The sequence below is a fragment of the Falco biarmicus genome, chromosome 9 (genome assembly GCF_023638135.1).
Source record: "Falco biarmicus isolate bFalBia1 chromosome 9, bFalBia1.pri, whole genome shotgun sequence".
Classification (NCBI taxonomy): domain Eukaryota; kingdom Metazoa; phylum Chordata; class Aves; order Falconiformes; family Falconidae; genus Falco; species Falco biarmicus.
In genome coordinates, this window is record NC_079296.1 from 35,990,254 (window position 1) to 36,010,433 (window position 20,180).

General features: G+C 39.6%; 1 protein-coding gene across 1 annotated transcript in view; it reads right to left on the minus strand.

The window, feature by feature from the left end:
- Window positions 1-20,180, minus strand: part of IPMK (inositol polyphosphate multikinase) — a 44,430-nt gene that overhangs the window by 14,087 nt on the left and 10,163 nt on the right. Inside the window, exons 3-4 of the mRNA XM_056352937.1 lie at window positions 8,445-8,541; window positions 1,568-1,740 (exon numbers count right to left, since the gene is read on the minus strand). Of these exons, the coding sequence (XP_056208912.1) occupies window positions 1,568-1,740; window positions 8,445-8,541 (270 nt within the window). The remainder of the gene's footprint in view (window positions 1-1,567; window positions 1,741-8,444; window positions 8,542-20,180) is intronic.

The window sequence follows — 20,180 nt, forward strand, 5'->3', positions numbered from 1 at the left end:
TGGTACCAAAGGCACAAAACAAATGTCATCTAGTCAAACATCAGATGGGAAACCGCAACATTTTGGGGAACCATCATTATACATACAGTTTGAATTAGGGAATCGAAAGAATTTCTTCAACAGGATAATGACACCAATAAATGACAATGTTGGAAACAACAGTCACAAGCAAACACACTGTGGAAGCAAGCATTCATTTCTTTTGCACTGTCACGAAACAAAGGATGAGAAGTACATTGTTATACACGAGATAAGAAAGGTTATGTAACAACATAAGCCAAATCCAAAGCTATAATCTCCAGCCTTCTTTCTCCATCTAAACTGACTGTTTTTTGACTCGACTCCCACGTTCTCTCTCATAAGCTTACATAATTACTGCTCATGACCACTATAATTTATAGCTGTAGAAGCTTATCTCAAGACAGAGTTAAGGCCGAGAGCCTAGGCAATTAAGTACAAAACATTACAGAGATATTACAATTATTTCAAACAATGATGCAACCTGTGTGCTGTTGCTATCTAACAGCAAAGAGCAAGCTTATCAAAAGTCTTCAGCCATTTACGCTTGTTGATGCAGAGCTTAAGAAGCCCTGGCTTTGTGTACATGAGAAGGAAGAAAAAAAAATCTCCTATCAAAAAGGAAATTATTCTTGTGCCAATCACAGCAGAAAAAAATTACTTTAAATGCATTGCATCAGGAATTCATTACTGACATCAACACCTCTGTTTCTGATGCATAAATGTTCTGGACAGCTTTTCTTTATGTTGAAGTTTTAGAGTAGCCAACACACAAATATTGAATTCCCATTTTTCTCCTCACCTAACTTAAGGAAACCTAACAGATTTAGTACAGGCATCTGCAGGGGCTTATCCATCTGAAATTAACCTTCAACTGAGAGCTGTTCCTCCAGAACGTAAGAGGTTTTTTCCTGATGGAAAGCTTTTTTAAATGCAGAACATAAGCAGCTATTTCTAGCTACATGCATCATTTGTCAAAGCTAACTTACTCTTCCCTAAATAGAAAAATTACATTTTAAAATTATTTTTTTTAAATCAACATGAAAAATTTGGAGACAATTTATCATTATTACAAAGACTGGCTCAGTACATAACACTCTGCTATAAGCCTAAAAGTAAAAAAAAAAAATAAAAATTATAAATTGAAACATTTGCTATGCAAGAAGAATTAATTGCAGCTACATTCAGTTTAAAAGTCCCAGCCCCTTTCTTGTACACGCATACAGAATCCAGGTTGCAAACAGATTCCCAGGAGGGACACAGCCAAGTTAAACACCTGCTGTGAACAAGAGTAGTCTTTTGGAACATATTTCACACAACACTTGATACCAATACTACCAACATATTCAGGTAACATTTTATTTACACAGAACTCCAGAGGATTGTCATTTGCTAAAAAAAAAAACAAAAAAACAAAAAAACCAAAACCACCACAAACCACCAAAAAAACCCAAACCAAAACAAACCCAAACCCCTACTACCTGCTCTATGTGGTGTGGGACAACAGGCCAGAGCATAAGCTGAATTTGAAAACAAAACATGTTCTTACCCTCATGCCAAGAACCAAAAAGCCAATCTCTTCCATCAGCGGGTACTTGCTGACCTGCTGCTGTATCTTCTCAGCTGAAGCATATGGATCATAACTTTTCTGACCTATTTTTACATCCATTATGCAAGGCTTATTAAACTTACGGGTCACATCTTCCAGTTTTAGATACGTATCTGTTAAAAAGACAAAACTTTCATGAACAGTGGGTCAAAGCAAAATAATTATATAATTTCTGCTGAGCTTCTGTGGAGGAAGGAGACTAGTTCATGGCTTAACATCATATGAGTTCTTTAAAAGTCAAATTTGCCTCGGAACACAGACTAAATATCATGGTCATTGACACCCACAAATTCTCTTGGCATTAAGTTCTAAATGCCTTATTGTTTAGAAAATTGTATACAATTAAAGTGTGCTAACCTAGCACTCAAATTCAAATCATTGCTCAGATGAAATGAATGAGTAGCTTTTATTATGCCATTAACATACTTCAAATAGCATTAATAAGCACATACACAAGCAGGTTACTACACGGCCAGTTTTGCAGTGGGGACTGCGTTCTCTTTCTGTGTGTGAAAGGGCTAGAATTAAAACTGCAATTTTTCTTTGTTTAATTAAAAAATTAAATTAAAATTTCAGACTTGTACACCACAGGGGTCAAAATGCATCTCGCTTTTCTTTTTATCCTACTCCCATCTGTGCTCATTTCTCACAGCACACCGTTTGGGGAAAACAATCCTCAAAGCCCAGGCTGCCTTTCATCTGTTTCCAGAAGTTCCTTTGGGAGGGTGGGTGGACCAAAAAACCCCAAAACCTTGGAGTGCCTGAAGATTTAAAGGACCATCCAAACCCTGGTCAAACTGGTTTATGCTTTTCTCCAGTACACCCAAGAAATTATTACCACCATGATCTACAGTGCCGATTGCCAGAACACAGCAAAAACACAAGATTCAGGAACTGCTTGACTCTGACAGCTCTGCTTGGACAAGGTTGCACAGATCTCTGGCACTTGCCAGCACACAACAGACACCAAGACAAGACACAGCATTAACACACATCTCATTCTTCCCATCAGTGTCTGCAAATCAATCTGTTATCAGCCACAAACTTCACATTGAAGTTTGGTTTTCTTTCAAGTACAGCCTGTTACATCAGTGTGTTTCTTTGGCTTTAGGGCAATCTGAATACACAAAACTATTGTAGTATTCCCCATTCCTGCAGCATAACCTAAAATGAGATTGCCAAAGAAAGCAAAATGAATTCAAGTTTTAAGAGAGAAGAGGGACAGTGGCTTGTTTTAAGTTACTTGTCTGCTGTACAGACAGGTAACAAAACCAGTTACAAGTCAAGATAAAGGGAACAAGCAATATTCCATTTCCACTTAATAAGCAGAAACACTTTCTTACGGGTAAGAAGCAGGAGGCGCTTTTATTACTTTAGTAAGTCCTGCTTAAAGCTTCACTTTTTACACCATCACGATCAAATGCCCAATTCCCCAAAGTACTCATGTATCAATCTGAAATAGGTTTTATTTAATTCTTAGATGCCTGCTTTATGTATAAATGAGACTAAGCACATTGTTAATTTAAAGTCATTCTCGGGAAAGCATGTGAAACTAATACGCTACTTTATAAAAATCCAGTCTCCTAAGTCACTGCAGCTTACAGTCCTTTCCAATGTCCTCTGGGCTACAGAATCAATCCAGAGATTAATTATAGACTAGCTCACCCATAAACCAGGTAACTGCAACTGCAGGGATGCCCAGCTAAAGTAACTCATACTTAACTTTGAGAAGCCACAGGCAGCAAACATACTCTGTATTTGCTGACTAGATATCCCCTAAGGAAAACCAGGACAAATAGAGAATACACTTCCTAGTAGGGAAAGCATCACCTGAACTGCAGGTGCCACATCTTCTGTTTAAAGTTTTTATACACTGATCTAATTCAGTCAGATATTAACACAGCTTTTGTGGGGTTTTGGAGAATTGCTACTAAATCCAAGGGAGTCCATACAACCTGTTAGCTATCTGTTATTAAAACAAAAATTGTAAAAATCTAAACACCACACTTCAATCCTTTTTGCATATTACAGAAATCACTGTAATCAATAGATTTGTGTCATCGCTCTAAAACAATCCAGAAAACAACTAAATGAAATTCAAGTTTTTCAGTGCCTAGCTCTCAAAAGCACTGAGACAAAGGTATGCCATGGGAGGTGGGGAAAGAAATACAAAAACATCTCAGAAAATGGCTGCACTCCTTTACCACCAACTCCAAAATGCTTTGGATTATGTTGTGAGCACCTCCTGACTCAAACCGTTACAAAACCAAAATTATACAAATTGCAAGTTGCCACAAATTGTACAAATTGTTTAGATGCAATATTTTTATCAACCCTGAAATCTAACTGCATATAGTGTGCAACATCTATTTCTATAACACAACAAAGAGTGAGCCCATAAAAATAACTAGCTTAAAAAGAACTTAAGTCTCCCAAAACCTAGCATACTTCCCTTCAGACAACAAGTGGACAAGATTACAAATGCCTTCAATGGAAAGAGCATGACTGAGTGCCTGTGGTCATCTGCCATCCTCTGTCTCACTGGTCCAAATCCCTCTTCTAAGCATACAGCACCAACATTCAACACCTCCCAAATATTTAGAAGTTCTAAATATCTGTCACTTTTCAGTTCCCCATCCATTTCAGATCTATTAAGCTAGATCATCTCTTACTGACCTAAAAGTGTAACAATTACTATTTTTAAAAAACTAAGCATTAAAATAACTTAGGAGCTAACACTAACCATGGGAAACACTAATTACTTGGCAAAGCCTGTAAACTATTCTAAGTGACTCATCTCTCTCACACTTTCTAGAATTATTATTTAAATCTTCCTCATAAGCTAACTGCAAGCTCAGAATTAAGATTACGTTACACCTGTTCAACGCACACTCCCACTCTCAAAAAGCTTTTTGTCCTTGCAGGGAAAGCAATGCTGCCACCACAGATAAAGCATTATACCAAGCTATTTTTCCTCAGTACAGCATAAAAAAAAAAAAAATGCATCATGTGTTTATGCTTCATTTTTCCTGGCACTGTTCAGTTATTTGCACTGTGTTCAACAGGCTACTGAAAGAGACCCCAAAACCACAGTATCAGCACACACCCCAACTTGCAACGTTTCCCCCTACAGTATCTGGAAGCATTAAGACTAAGGCAAACAAAGCTTCAGATGGAAACATTGGTAGGTATCACCTTGAAGTCAGGTGCTCTCATTGTCTTTGAGGATTTGACCCCCAAGTGTCCTTCTGAAGGTCATCAACAAGCCTGCAGCTCAGCCTAGATAACTAGCACACTATCCTTCCTCTCCTTGTTTTGTTAAACAAAAAAACAGATTTTCCAAGCAGTTCAGATTTTCTATACTATTATGTAGCACACTGCTAACGCAATGCGTTTCTGAACATCATGCATTTGCCATCTAAAACCAGGTTAAATTAAAATCTCCTACAGAGAAAATAATTTTAAGGATTTTTGCATTTTAGCTTTGGTAGGTAATCCTGACTATACATCTCAAGAAATTAAACAAATCATTCCTCAGAGGCTTACCCTCCGCCTTTCTGTTTTTCAGGGGCAGGGAAGATGGCAGGAAGACGTGGCTTCACTTACTATTTACATATTTTATTGCACTCCCAAAGGAGACAAACCAACACCACCAACATTCATTCAGCAAGTATGCATGACATGAACCACTGCAGACTTCAGCACGTACATGCTGATGCACTCAGTCCTCACTGGAATCAGAAGTGACAAAGTAACTTGAAGCATCTGACTTCTCATAACTTACAAGACATCTCTCAAAACATATGAATAAGCAGGGGAAAGCCTCAGTTACTCCCAGCAACAAGGGAAGAAAAGAAAAGTTTGAGGCTGGCTTATATTTATCTACCCTGTTCTCAGTTTAGGCAATAAAAATCAAGAGTACAGTATGAAATGAGCAGCAGTAAAGTTACTTAAAAAAAAAAATATGCAGAGGCAACAAGTAGGCAGCAAAAACCAGACCTCTCAGCAGGAGATACAAAAAGCTCGACATGGCTCCTACATCTTTATAACAACTCTTCCACTTCATTAATAAACTCCCAATGCCCACAACGCCAGTGAACCCAAATTTCAAACCAAACTGTCTCACTCCAATTTTAGATTAGCTTAGGGAGACCGAGTGTCACCCACCTCTAACTCTATCCCCTGTGCAGTAGTATGGTATGCAACTTGTAAAATAACTGTCCTCTTAACGTTGATATTTTATCGATACTGTGAATATCGGTCCATCTTTTCTGTCATGCTTCCTATATCCTCATTTACACCTAATACATTTAACCCCTTTTAGCTAGCAATTCCATCCACTCATCTGCATTTTCAGCCTAGAAGACTGAAGCTTCTCCCTAAGTATTTCTCCAAGAAAATAAACTCCTTGACTTCTTCAACTTACCCACCATAGCTCCTGGTCACCCATCACATGGAAACTCAGAGACTGTCACAGATGAAGGTCAGAGTGGTCCTAGATTAAGTTACTCTTGGTTTTTTTCTTACCACAAGCCTGTGATTCTCTCCATATCTGCATGAACCTACTGAGACACTCAACCCTGTGCCCAAGATAACAACTATGACGCTACACATACGCAACACCACTCTACCAAGGAGTCCTGCTTCTTCCTTATCTCATAAATAAGGAATCTTTTTATTAAGAAAGAACACTGTCCTATCAAACCAGGCAAGCCATTGCTCCTACACACACACACTTAAATAATTAAGATAGGTACAGTTCAGAACATGCAGCAAACAGTTTGGTAACTGGTAATTGTTTAATTGAATTTGTTTTTTTAGAAGTCACCTATGCCCAATGTAGGAACAATAAGGAATTATTTGGTTTACTACTCAGAGATTATATGGAGCTGCATCCCCAGAATCTGTAAAGCAGGGACTGACAAAGGCTCCCAATGTCAAGATTCTCTCATCTCATGTCACCGAGACACACCACAGCAGCTAAATATACTGTTCAATCATTTAAGCAAGAGCTTAACCCACAGTTAATTTGGGCAGACAGGTAACAAACCCATCCATGGTTTCCCCAAAACAGTCTCTCTATGTCCCTTGCTCGGTGTGGTTACTTCCCTTCTTCCTATTTTTCTAAATTTCTTTTCCTGTTTTTTATGCAGTCTTTTCCTATTTTTTATGCAACACTGCCAATTCTTTTAGTCTCTGGTACCAAGCACTGGTGCACAGACACACACAAATGCATCATGGGTCTTCCTTTGCACCTGGCATTAGCAAAACGCATTTGCAAACACCTGCTAACCAACCAATGACTTCCAACACGAATGACTACCTCCTTAACTTTGGATGTACCCAGCATGTGTGCATTCTGTTAAACTCCATCATCTCCAATGTATTTGTGTAGTCTTGATAGAAATCAAAACTCATTAATACTACAGATAACAGAGTTGGCAATGGAGTGTTTTGTTTGAACTCCCGCCATAGCTTTCTATGAAGAGGACTCCTGATTGTGCATTGTCTTTTCAAGAAGCAGACCAAACAAAATCTAAAGTTACTCTTCCTTTAAACAGTGATTCCTACTGGCTATGTGCGGATTCCTGGTGGAGACCTGCCAAAATTCAGCCCCATGGCACACTGTGCTAGTGAATTCCCGAAGTTAACTCAGGATGTGTTCAAGTACTGTATCTTGGCTAGACCATACGTTTTTAGATCTTAAGATCATACCATGAATAGAATAAATTGATTTCCAATTTGGAGGGGACATTAAGTGAGCTCCACAACACACACAAAATTATACAGGAAGGAAAAAAAGATAGCTCCAGTACAGCTATTTGAGTCAATGCCAGATATGAAAGCATGAAGGCAAAACTGAGCCAAGAAAGTGCTGGGTACTACCACAATCTTCCTTGCATTTCTTTCTGCAGAGTTTAAACAGTGTCTTTGGATGCTGTTTTATTACTCCCTTTTGAAAATAAGTCTATCAAGTGACAGCATAAGACGACAGCTATATTAAAGGAGCACAGCATGTAGTTTTGGTGCCCATGTATTTAAATACATTCAGAGTCATCCTTTTGTTTCTCTATGTTCCAGAAGCTCCAGTTCCCCAGTATAAGAGAAGTCCTCAGAAGAAAAACTAGTTTCTGTTTTAAATACATCAATAATATCTCTTTTGTCTCAAAATCCAATTGCTCTCCCAAAATATCTTTTTCTTCCTGACCCCTAACATGTTATACAAACACAAAGTTAAGATAGCAGAGCTTTGTTCCATTCAAAGCAGTAACAGAGGGTGACAAGCAGAGCTCCCCAGCTTCCCCAGTACCTGCTTTGCATGATACAGCGTAACAATGGGATCCAACCTCTGGAGATCCAGCAGCAGATTCCAGTTTGAATGCCTCCCCTTAGGCCCCAACCTATCCTTTTTTTTTTTTTTTTTTTTTTTCTTTCTTCCTTACACACCCACTCAGCACCTGCCTCTTGCTTTGATGGCCTGACCAGACATAAAAATGCAACCAGCCCACTCCTCCAGCATGACCCAGACAGAGGCAGCAGCTCCAGGGCAATATGCATCAGATCCAGCAACTCAGGAAACATTTGCCATACCAACAGCCATGTCCCATCTGCCCTGGGAGGAAAGGCTCCAAAAAACTAATCCAGTCAGAGGACTGCAAACTAGAACAGGGGAGGGAACGCCAGTGGGTTACACAACAAAAACAACAAAAAAACCCCAAAACCAAAAAAAGTCCCACAGAGCTCGCAACTGCCAAAAATCAGTCTCTAGAAGATTTTTCTGGGAGGTTTGGATTAACAGATAAAATTAGAACAGTACCATTTGGTGCAGTAGGTGGTGACCAGACACCGAAGTATTTTGGCAGATATTCCCGCAGCTCCAGAAGAATGCTGTCGCAACAGTTGGAGTCATAAACCTGAAATACATTAGGGAGGGGTGGAGAGATCATCAGTTTAGAACATCCATTTTATACTTCCAGTTGTCCCATAACTATAATTTCCTATAGTCTTTGTTTTCATATGTTTAAGATTTCTACTTCACATTTAAAAGCCACACAAGATGAAGATTATAATTATCATAGTCCAACATAAATAAATGGTATCCATTCTTTCAAATTTTAAAAGTGGAAAAGATGCCTCAACTCTTAAGAATAATTTACGTCTTACCTTGAATAAAAATCTAAACTATAGTTGTTAGCATCAAGCCTATTTAGCAACATGGGTGTTCTTCCATCCTGGATCCGAGATTGTACAGGATTACTACACTGCATCATATTCCCAAAGCTTTTTAAGCTGTATCAGGTAAAGTATAAAAAAAGCTCAGACCGGATAGTACTTCCTCATTTCCTCCAAAACAACTCATTCTGTAACTACATTACACAAACAATGCACAAATCAAATATTTTTTTTTTTATTTGCTTTACTGTTTTCAACATTCTTTTCAACTTCCATGAGAAAAACAACAGTTTGGGAACAGCAGCTGGTTTATATTCCTGAAGGAGTAGTTCTTTGCAGGGTTCAAATGAAGCCTTGGATACTATCTGCTATGGGATCACATGACTGTCACCAGTTTGCAGTGGTGTTGCTAAGAGGATTTAAAACCATCCCCTTGACCAGATTCCCCCCACTCTCCCCGAAGATCTAGTTACAGGTGTAGGCGATAGCCTATAGGATGGTTCAGCAGGCTTTGCAGACCAAAAGATCTATATCCACACAAGCACAGGTTACAATGATTATTATTGCATGTAGGAACCATCCCATCCTAACCCCCTTGCACCTACCCTACTTCTGACCGTATCACTCACGTCCTGTCCCTCAACTCCGCAGCAGCTGCACAGCAATACCACAGGCGCTGCACAGGAGCGACTAGGGCAAGCTGGTAATTTTGCTTTTACTTCAGCACGCAATGCACAGGAGTGCAGTCAGAAGCAACATAAAACATTATTTAAGGTGTTAACAGAGCTCTGCAGTTAGCTCAGCTCATTGCACCGAGATCCACATTTAACCATGGTGGGAGAGTATCTTGCAACAGAAACTACAAAATGTACGTATCACAAAATACATGCCTTTAGTGTTGTAATATTAATACACCCAGGGAGGGAAAAAAACCCCAGACCTGAAGTCCAGCTACTATTTTAAAGCATCAAGGCAAGCCTCAGCTATGACCACCAATGCCATGTAACTCTAGACAGAGCCTCATGCAGCAGCAGAATGTTAAAATTAGTCAGCGCGGGTTTCTGCTACATTTAGTTTTCATCACAGAAATCTCAAATGGGCAAACTCAGATCACCAGTGTGCTTCAAATGCACCCGTGTTCCACAGCCTTTATAGGTACATTTAAAACCCTCTCCTGGGCTTGTACCAGCCACAATTCTGACACCTTTATGCCAGCACTGTACTGGGCAGCGACCAAGGTGGTGATAAAACCAAATCCACACTGACTTTATGCTAAATAATTCAATTTGACACATTCCTTTAACTAGCTTATGGTTTAAGCCCCATTTTAAAGACCTTAAGGAGAAGGCTGAATCCTCAAAGCTCAAACTACACAAATACGTCCACAGGGTGATGCAAAACACTGACGTACACCTACCACCACACCCTCTACCACTACTGTCCCTATCTTAAGCTTAAGCATACAAAAGTTGCTGGGTGTTTATCTTACCAAGCACAGGGCACTGATCTCTTTTCACAGGCCCTGAGGACTACAGGTCTAGGGCTATTTTTCCTCCAAGTTAACACAAGCTGGTATGCTGATACACTTGTGCCCCAAGACAAAAAACCTTGCTTGTCCCTGGGATCAGTCGCTGCTGTTTATTTTCATTTAAGCAACATTTCTTTGCTGAGCCTCAGATGTTGCCAGCAGAAGACAAGTGTTTTCACCAGAAGACTGCAATGTGGCTTGATCTTACTAACTTCAGAAAAAAAAAAATTAAGGGTGGGAGAGAAGAGAAAAAAAATTAGCACCAAGCAAATGTTGAGGCACAGACCCATCCACTACTATCTTTTGTAATAGAGTTCACTGCTCACCACCATACAGACAGCTGTTTCTGGGCCAGGGCTCCAAGCACTGACCAGTGGATTTACTTCATGCTGTGGGTGTTTTCAGGTAAGTACTACAATCTCTATTATTTTTTTTTACTGTGGTAGTTTACTATCATAGCACCTCATAGCTAAGACAGGGAACTGCATTGCACCCAGCACAAATACTATTTTCCCAGGTGAATTTAGGCAGATCTGAGAGGCAGCAACCATCATGCATTATCACAGCCTTTACAGGGGAACATATATATGTACTTGGGACAGGACAAGAGAGAGAGATGGAAGCTTTAAGTGCAACAGACAAGGAGAAGAAACACTGAATGCAGCTGAAAAAAAACAGGCAAACATAATCAGAACTCATTTGCTTAACTTACTGGCCACAAGGTTCTGACCAAGTGACATGTCAGGAGACCACTCCCATGTTTTTAAGTCACTACTCTTGCTTTGACTTTAATCACAAACATTAGGCAATTGAACTTAGCAACTACCTACAAGTATGCTCCTGCGTATTTCAAACAGTAGGATACAAAAAAGATAGTCAGGTAATTTATAATGCAGTGTAATAGGCCAACATCAAGGCCAAATGAGGAAAAGAGCTCCAGGAATGGTATCTTCCAAGTAGTCTATCCTTTAATACACTGATGCAAGACATTTTAAACTGAGACAAAACTCACAGTAATACAGTGTTTAGTATCATTACTTCAGCATAACAGAACTAAGTGCATTATTTCTGTCTCTCAAGAAGTTATCTTGCTCCCAGAAACAGTAATAAACTCCCCTCATAAGTTTGACATAACATACACAAAGCACTTATTTGACTTTAATATAGACCTCAGTCTCAGCCAGTAATGTAGCTGCATGTCAAACAAGAATAAGCACTCAGTTAATAAAGATCAGAGGAAGTCATCTGGTGTGGGCAAAGCAACAAAGCCAGGCATTTCAGGAATTACACTTATTTCTGTGCAGGAGAGAACCCCTTCTGCTCCTTAGAGAAGGACCTTGCAAATGGCACCCATGCCACGGGCACTTCTCATTCCATACAACCCGGTAGCAAGCTACATATTCAGGCATCGTTCAGAATGCCAAATATAAATCTATACATGACAAAACCATCCCTAAAATTACACAGAAAATTAACTGTGCACCTTACGCCCCCAAAGGTACCCAAAGGTATCACTACCAACCTTGCTGGAAAACTCACGGAGGAGACAAGTTAGCACTTACCCCAGAACAACCTTTAGAAATAAGCCATTATATTTTTGCTTATATTGGCAATATTCCAATTTAATTTCAAGCAGCCCCATCTTTTTTTTTTTTTTAATGTAACAACAGGTCCACTTCTCCAGCACAGGCTGACAAATCTAAGTTATTTCTGCTTTACTAGTAACTGTATTTAACATCTCCATCCAACAAATCAAGAACTGCAGAACAATCAGTGACAGCTCAGCCAGGGGAGGTATCCATTCGACGTATCACAGGCTACATTCTTCCAAAAGCACAAACTGGAGACATTAAATTTAATAACTGTTGGGCTTAAAAGCAAGTAAACAGGATGCTGACATTTGGAAGACTACAACATGACCATTACAAATTACAGCAACGAACTCATAGGAAGAATATGTCCCAGATATGTCCTGTGGCAGCTCAGATAGTCTAATAGGCACCATGAAGTCATAATTTCCAGTTACTTGGGACTTTTTAATTCCGAGGCAAATTTACCATCCCTTAGTTTTTAATCCAAAGTACGCTCTGTTTGTTTTGTTAAGTCTGATCCAAACAGATTCATCTGTTTTTTAATGCAAACAGGGGCTGCTTGGGAGAATGGGAATGCTCTTTTCCTTATTCATGACATTCAGGTTTTCTTGTTTTCTAAAGACTCACTAATCACATAAACAACAAAGGGAGGGTAAAACAAATGTTTGAATTTCAGCAGGAAACTAGTTCTGGCAGTACAGACCCGCCTTTAATTGTCTGGATGAGCAAATACCACCTTGACTGAGATGTAGTCTAAAGAGAATCTTCTCAAGGACGTTAGGAGTTGATTTAGAAGAATATGTATTTTAAGTTTGCATGTATTTTAAAGCTATTTGAGTAGGAAGCTTTAAACACCAGATTAAGCATGTCAGTTTGAAGCATTATCTTTTCTTGTTGCCAGCTATCATAAACTGTCCCTAAAGGCAGTAGCACTATAGCTTGCAGAGTCTCAGCATACACAGCCAGCTGCCAGCATCAGCCAGAGTTCAGTTCCCAAATGCTTTTTTGGGGGTTCTGGGGGGGTGGGGAGCAGTTAATTAGTCACGCACTCAGTAGCAGATGCAAGATGTACAGGTGATAGTGCAATCTTAATTCTGTCTCCCAATGTGTATGCATTATGTTACAGACTTTAATTACTTGAGCACACAGTGCATTTCCCTCTGGGCTCCTACATCACCCAGTTACACCAGGCAAGTACAAGGGCCAAAAAAACTGAGGCTGAAACAGCAGCTGTGATTCTAGCAATTCCTATCTGCTTGGCTTTACAACTCAGATAGCCCTTGCATCGTTTTCTAAGTAGTACCATCACAGTTTGACTTGCAAGCATCCACAGTATTTGTTTCCACAAATATGACTGGAGCCAGCTCTGCTCAAATTCCAAGTATCTATACCAGAGTAATTCCAGAAGTTAAATATTTGTTAATGCCATTACACTAAATGCTATTAGATTGAATTGCTTATTTTACTATCTAATATATAGCTGTACTATACGTGAGATTGTCATCAGTATTCTCACTGAAGATGCCTACAGAAAGACAAAAAAAAGCTTCAAACAAATCAGGATATATTACCACAATTTGATCACCTAAGTGGATTTTCAATTAAGAATGGTGCACACTTGTGACAATCAAATCCTTCTTCCAGGAAAAAAAAAAATAGCTAGGAGTTAGCCATCTCACCTTCCAAAAAAAAAAAAAAAAATGAAGGATGTGGAATAAGCTTCAGAAATCTCCTGAAGAGATACTTATTTGGTCATGTTTACCAACCAGTCATTCTCTAGCAATGCCAAAAAAACAGTATGTCTTATTTCATCCACTTCCACATGTTTTATATAGTCAAATTTAGGCTGACCCTAGCAAGATTTGCAGCCCCAGGCATGGAATCATCTTTACAAGAGGCAAAGCAAACCCTGACCCATTTCTGCGGATGTGGCAGAGCTTCAAAACTTCAGCAGACAGAAGAAACCAAAAGGCATCAGTCAGACAGCCACCAGAGCAATGCTGAACAAATACCACAGTGGAGCCATGAGTGAAAAGCCACAGACACCATACGCAGCAAGTCACTCTGAAACAGTCAGAGTTAAGTTGGGTAGAGACAGATCATCCAGTCCCTCTTTCTTGCCAATAACCACTTACTACAGAGGCAAGGCAGTAATGTAGTTGGAAAGACATCAGCAGGCACACAACCCTACCCCATCACAAGCAGAAAAAGGTTGTTTCCTTCACAAGACAGCAAACTCTCATCTCATCTTTCATTCCACACGATTCCTGGGCAACTGAAGATTAACAATAAAGCAAGTTTAAATAATTTCCCCACACATGCCTACAATTGCTGCAAGCCACCGAGCTGAGCAGGCTGGTGGGCCCTCAGGACCTTCTCAGTCAAATTGCAAAATTAAAGATCATGTTTCATCACAAATCGCTTGCCACAGAAGTGAGCTTCCTCTTGCCCTTCAGTCTCTCCTAGGTTCACAACTCACTAGCACAATCAGATGTTACATTGATCTTCAACTGCATAGAAGCCAGAGTCTTAATGAACTTGAAAGCTCTTTGAAGTCAGAGAATTTTTCCTTCAGAATGTGCAAAGCCTGACCCCTCAGGCACCACTATCCAATTCATCTTTTTCTTAAAAAAAAAAAAAAAACAAAAAAACCCAAAAACCAAAAAAACCCAAAACTCTTTAAGAATATAGACAGGGAAACGTAGGTGTTTGTATTTACATCAACAGCACAAACACCTGTTAAGCAGTGTCCTAAGGAGGTTACCAGACTCTTACATGAGTGTAATTCAAAAGTACATGGCAAATCACACATCAAGGTCTCCACTCCAAAATCTACGTTCCTTTGGTTCACTTATGTCAACGTGCATATATGACAGACTGAAATAGAGTTCACATTAGGTACTCTCCACTAGAGGCCAAAATAAAGAGAAGACAGCCTAACAAAAAGTGGTTAAGACATACTACCATTGGTCACCTGATAAGGAAGTTTCAATTTTAACACACTTGTCCCATTCTTACTTACTCTTCCTTCTTAGTTTGACAACACTTACCAACAGAGCTGAGGTGACGCTGTCCTGAAATTACCCACTGCAAAAACTCAAGCTACCAGCAGCCAGAGAGATCCAGCAAATTGCAAGACAAAAAGTCAAGTCACTTTGCCACTTCATACCTCCCTTGAAGAGGTATGGTACAACCAGTTTTCTCATCTATCTATACAACTGTTGTGCCAAAAACCAGCTCTATTACTGCAATGCACTAAGTTGTGCAACATGAATACTATTTAGCATTTTAAGGGAAGACATGGACCTGGTTCGAAACCAGCACCTTGACATACCCAAATCCTCACAGATGCAAAAGCAAGTTGAACAAAGACAACAGCAAGAGTCTTTTCATACAAATTTTCTGCTCCAAGACACTGTATTTTAAGCAACACCAACTATTCAAGAGTTGAAGCTTAAATTATCACTGAAAGTGAAACGGCGGAACAGTAGGACAAAGGGGTAAATAAGCCAGTATGACTGCCCCACTTTCTGAGAACATTAATAAGCATTACCCTTTGTTTCTGGAAAGCCATCTGATAACAGCTGAAGATCCAAACTAGGGAGCAACAGAGAACAAAGGGAGGGAGGAACCCTGAAGCAGTGAAACAGGCAAAATTTAATTTTACATTTCAAAGAGACAGAAAGGGGAACCAAGTCCTGACAGACATATGTTGGGTTGGTTTTTTCCTAATACTGCAAAAGGCAGCCCTCACAAAGAATTTACTGCAGCATTAGCCTAAAGGTGCAGCTTCACGGTAATTAAGAGCCAGGGCTACCATACTCTAACACACATTTTCATCCACTTCTCTGCGGCAGTGTCAGCATCCAGCTGGTCCTGCAGCCTGCTGAGCACCCTGAGTTGGCTTACTGCCTCATTACCAGGCCAAGGCACTCCACTGAAACTGCCATTTAAGTACATCTACCATCAATACTCCTGAAAAAAAATAATCATGTCAATACCTTCCTTTAAAAAACACCTGTTTGGGCTTCCCTTAATTTTGACAATTTTGTTCATCTAAATTATTTGCATTTTAACAGCAACTATGTATTTTACCATCTTCTAGTATACCCTACCCCTTACTCCAGAATACTCAACTCCCACCTGCAGCCAGGTATCCAAAATTATCATTTCAAGGACTACTCTGCAAATGTTACATCAGATTTGTAGTCTCAGTTTCTACATCAAAAGCTCCTCTGCCAGCACGAGCTCTACTTTGCCATGAGAACACTTGCCAAGAGACAGGCAGCTAGTAATAACCTCTTCATTTTACTATTTTTATTAATTTTTTTTTAACAGACAGAGAAGAATGGTACCTACTAACAGGAATTTTACATGATGGCTTATGATTCTGGAGAAGTATGCAATGGCTCCTTCCATGACGATCAAAAATAACAGCCCAAAAGCTATTCTGATGTTTTCTACCCAAGTAGAGTGGTTTTCAGTTGTTAGAGAACATAGACTAACATCAAAATAGCTGGTTTGTAATAACTAGAGTTATTTTTTTGTTTGCTTTGAATAAGTAACTCTTTAGGGTCCCACCTATACATTTGACTGTGTAAAACTAAGTTACAAAATCAGCTATGAGCCCACATCTTCCTTTCACTAACTCGTCTGCTGCACAAGCACATTGGCTGTTGCTTCCCAAACCTGCTAACAACCTCCTTGCTCACCCCTGTCAAGACAGGAAAGCAGCAGTGCTAGCTTGTGCTGGAATCGGGGGTGGAAAGGAGGAAACAAAGAAAACCAGCAATAACACCACTAAGAAACCTCAGGAATCCTTTGATCAGAGTCTGCTCCAGTAAGGCAGAGCAAAAAAATCTGGGTAAGTGGATTCTGTTACACCCGGGCATGGTGAGCAAAGTCATTTGCTTTGCTTTCTCAAGAAGATTTTTATATATATAAACATATATGTGTGTGTGTATATTGCACCTATATAAACACATATATATTTATGTATGTGTATATATACATATATTTATGTAATATACACACACTCAGAAAAATAAATACTCAAAGACTGAAAAATAATTGCTACCAAATTGCTCCCTAAGTATCGGATATTACCGGAATTTTAACAACCATGTTATATACACAGTGGGACATTCAACATAATATTTAATGGAGTTTTTCATTTACTTATGGTTCATCTGGTACCTGGAAGACCAAGAACACACCAAAACATTGCATTACATTTCCACCGTATGCACTGGAGATTCACATCTCTTTCCACACATACACAGTTCTAGCTTTATGCAATATTCTCATATTAAAAGCCTTTTTTTTTTTAATCTGAAAACTGGAATTCTTGTTTTCAGAGACTGAATTTATTTTCCTTTTCTTTCAAGGAGGCAACCTACGCTTTCCTCAATCCCATACTGGCAGCCTACCAACCATATCTTTATTTTTAAATAAACTTAAAATGCACAAAGTACTGTATTTCTGTATAACACCAACATACCTTCAGTAATTTGATCCATATTCTGAAAGATTCATAACTCAATTCACTTTTAAACAGTATTTGATCCCGTCTGAAAAAGTCAGTGCTTGCATGACTAACACAGAAGGAGCACTGCACTCTTTTAACTTAATCCATTTTAACGTACTTGGATATGCACATTAAAGCTATGCATTTTTGCTTTATTTTCAGCCAGATCTACTCTCGGGAAGGAATATTGCTTAAAATCAGGTTGGTAAGAGAACTGGGGTTTTTTTGTCCTGCTTACATAGCATCGACTGTAGACTACTCAAGCCTGTTAGCTACCCCACCTAGTAGCTCCCCAACAGCATCAAATTGCAATAATGGCCCTTTATGGTTTCCTTTTGTGAGGTTTTCTTAAGATTTAATAAAGCTGGTTGTAGATTATTCTGTGGCACACAACATACAAGGAGCACAGGGAACAGATGCTCACTGTTAACCTTCTACCGTGCAGTGCATCCCCTTCAAGCTTTTCTTGCTACAGGGTGCAAGAATCACAAAAATCTGCCGTATTTTTTAAGTCTTACTGTCCTGGTACAGTAGGCTTTCAGTCATTTAATAGTGACCTGAAGTACATAAAATGTCAGTGTTTATAGGACAGTAGTAGAAACCCAGCAGATTTAGACCTACACTTCATTCTTCACCTCTCCTAGACAACTCCTAATGTGAAAGAGATATGAATACATCCTGACAGTATTTCACAATTTGATCAAAAAGCCATTTTCTTCTCATTAGCTGATGAGTCCTGCGCGTCCTTCTTTTTATTACAATACTTTTGTCCAGGATCATGGTTTAAAGTATAGAGTGTGAGGCAATTTCACACACTGGTTTGGGAACTTAAATTTGCTTATTTCCCCTGCAGAACACAAACCCTCCCAGTCAGTTTCTCAGCAGGAAGAATGCTGCCAAGGGCAGAAATGGACTGTATCAGAACGTGCCCACCACATTTGCAAACAGGTAATTTGCACACTTCAGTACCGCTACCTCTTACTGGAAATGCAGCAGGTCTGGATGTAACAGAATGAGACACGGCTAAAGACAGCCCTTCAGGATACTGAGCTACAGTTCTGAATGCAATAGTAAAGAAAGGTTTGGGCAAAGCACTGCATCCCCAATGTAAGATGTTAAGAAAACCGGGCATCCTTTTTCTCCAAGCTTTGTCCATACAAGACTGACAAATCAGAACCTCAGCTGGAGACTTGATCACAGGATAAGGATATTTTAGTACACAATAGCAGCATGATGGCCATCATCCACTCCTTTTTCAGTCAAAGATAATAATCTAAATCAAGACTATAAAACCCATTAACTGAGTTCACAAAATAGGGTAATTCATCCTGAAGCAAGACATACTTTGCCTCCCCAATTCCCTTCTTTTTCCGTCACTAGCAGAGAACAGTTTACAGAACACATACTGCCTTATCGTGATTTGTGCTATATAGTCTGAAAGGGGGCTGAGCCTTATGAGTCAGTTCTTGCAACTCTATGCAAAAGCTTCCAGGCCAAAACACATCTTTCAGGCTGCTGGCTTGATTTTGTACCATGGAGGGGGAGGGAAGTCACCAGAAGTCTTCTGCACTGCCTTAAGCTGCTTGAATACTAATTAGAATTAGACAATGCAAAAAAGAAGCAAGCAAGCATCAAGCACTAACGAAAAGCCACTGCACAGGACTAGTGGCAGGTTATTGAGAATGAAATAAACAGTAAAGAGAAGATTATTGATAATGGTCCAAAGGGGCATACTTCCCATGTTTCTTCTCTGTAACCACAGAAGCACAAGAAACTATGACTTCAGGAATATTAACATAATTGGGTCTTCACTAACATGTTATCCTCTGGTCACAAACTCAAAGACTAACAACTGTTACAAGACAGACAGAAGAAGTTGCACAAACAATATTAAATCTGCCTTATGTCAGGTTGCAAAATTACTAAGTTCTTTAGAGGAAACAAAACAGAAAGACAGGTCATTGCCCTATTGAAAGCTGCATTATAATGCATCCAACAAAAGTTCAGAAGAACAATTGTGCGGGCAACCATGAAACCATTACTTCCTAGCTTTCAAGTGCTTGACTCTCACCTAAGTAACGTAAATCTCTTTTACATGCTGGAGCTATTTGTGTGTCTTACATCCTGGCTTTGTTTTCAGGACATTTAACAGAAGTGAAAAACAATTTCCATTATCTACAGTGGTAACCGCTTCCTTGCATTCATATTATATGGCAGCAGGGCTTGAACCCTGAACTTTCAGACTACTGCTACAGCAGCTAACAAAACCATTAGTAATTGGCAATGGGTGGAAGATCTGTTATCCAGAAGGGCCAGCTGACTAGCCTGATTATCTTTTCCCGATGCTACGTGGGGTGAATCAGATCCCTTGGTTCCCAAGCACCGGGATAGAGGTAGAATGCTACTAGACCTGAGCTGGGACTGGGAGAACTCCATCCACCTTTTCATTCCAATCCTCCCAAAACTACCCTTGCACTCTGGGACAAGGGTATCCGACAGTTCAGCTCAGAGTTGTGTTACAGCAGCCTTGGAAACCTTATAGTACTGCAGGTATGTTACTTGGAGCCATGACTTTGCAACATCACAAGAACCAGCTATGACAATTCTGATACGCAGCCACTAGCAAACAGAGGGGGACAAAAAATGTAAGCACTGGAAGTTGTCCATGCTGCAAGAGCCTTCTCAGGACAGTTTTCAGTAGGCAGGATGAGGGGCCAAGGCGTACTACTCATA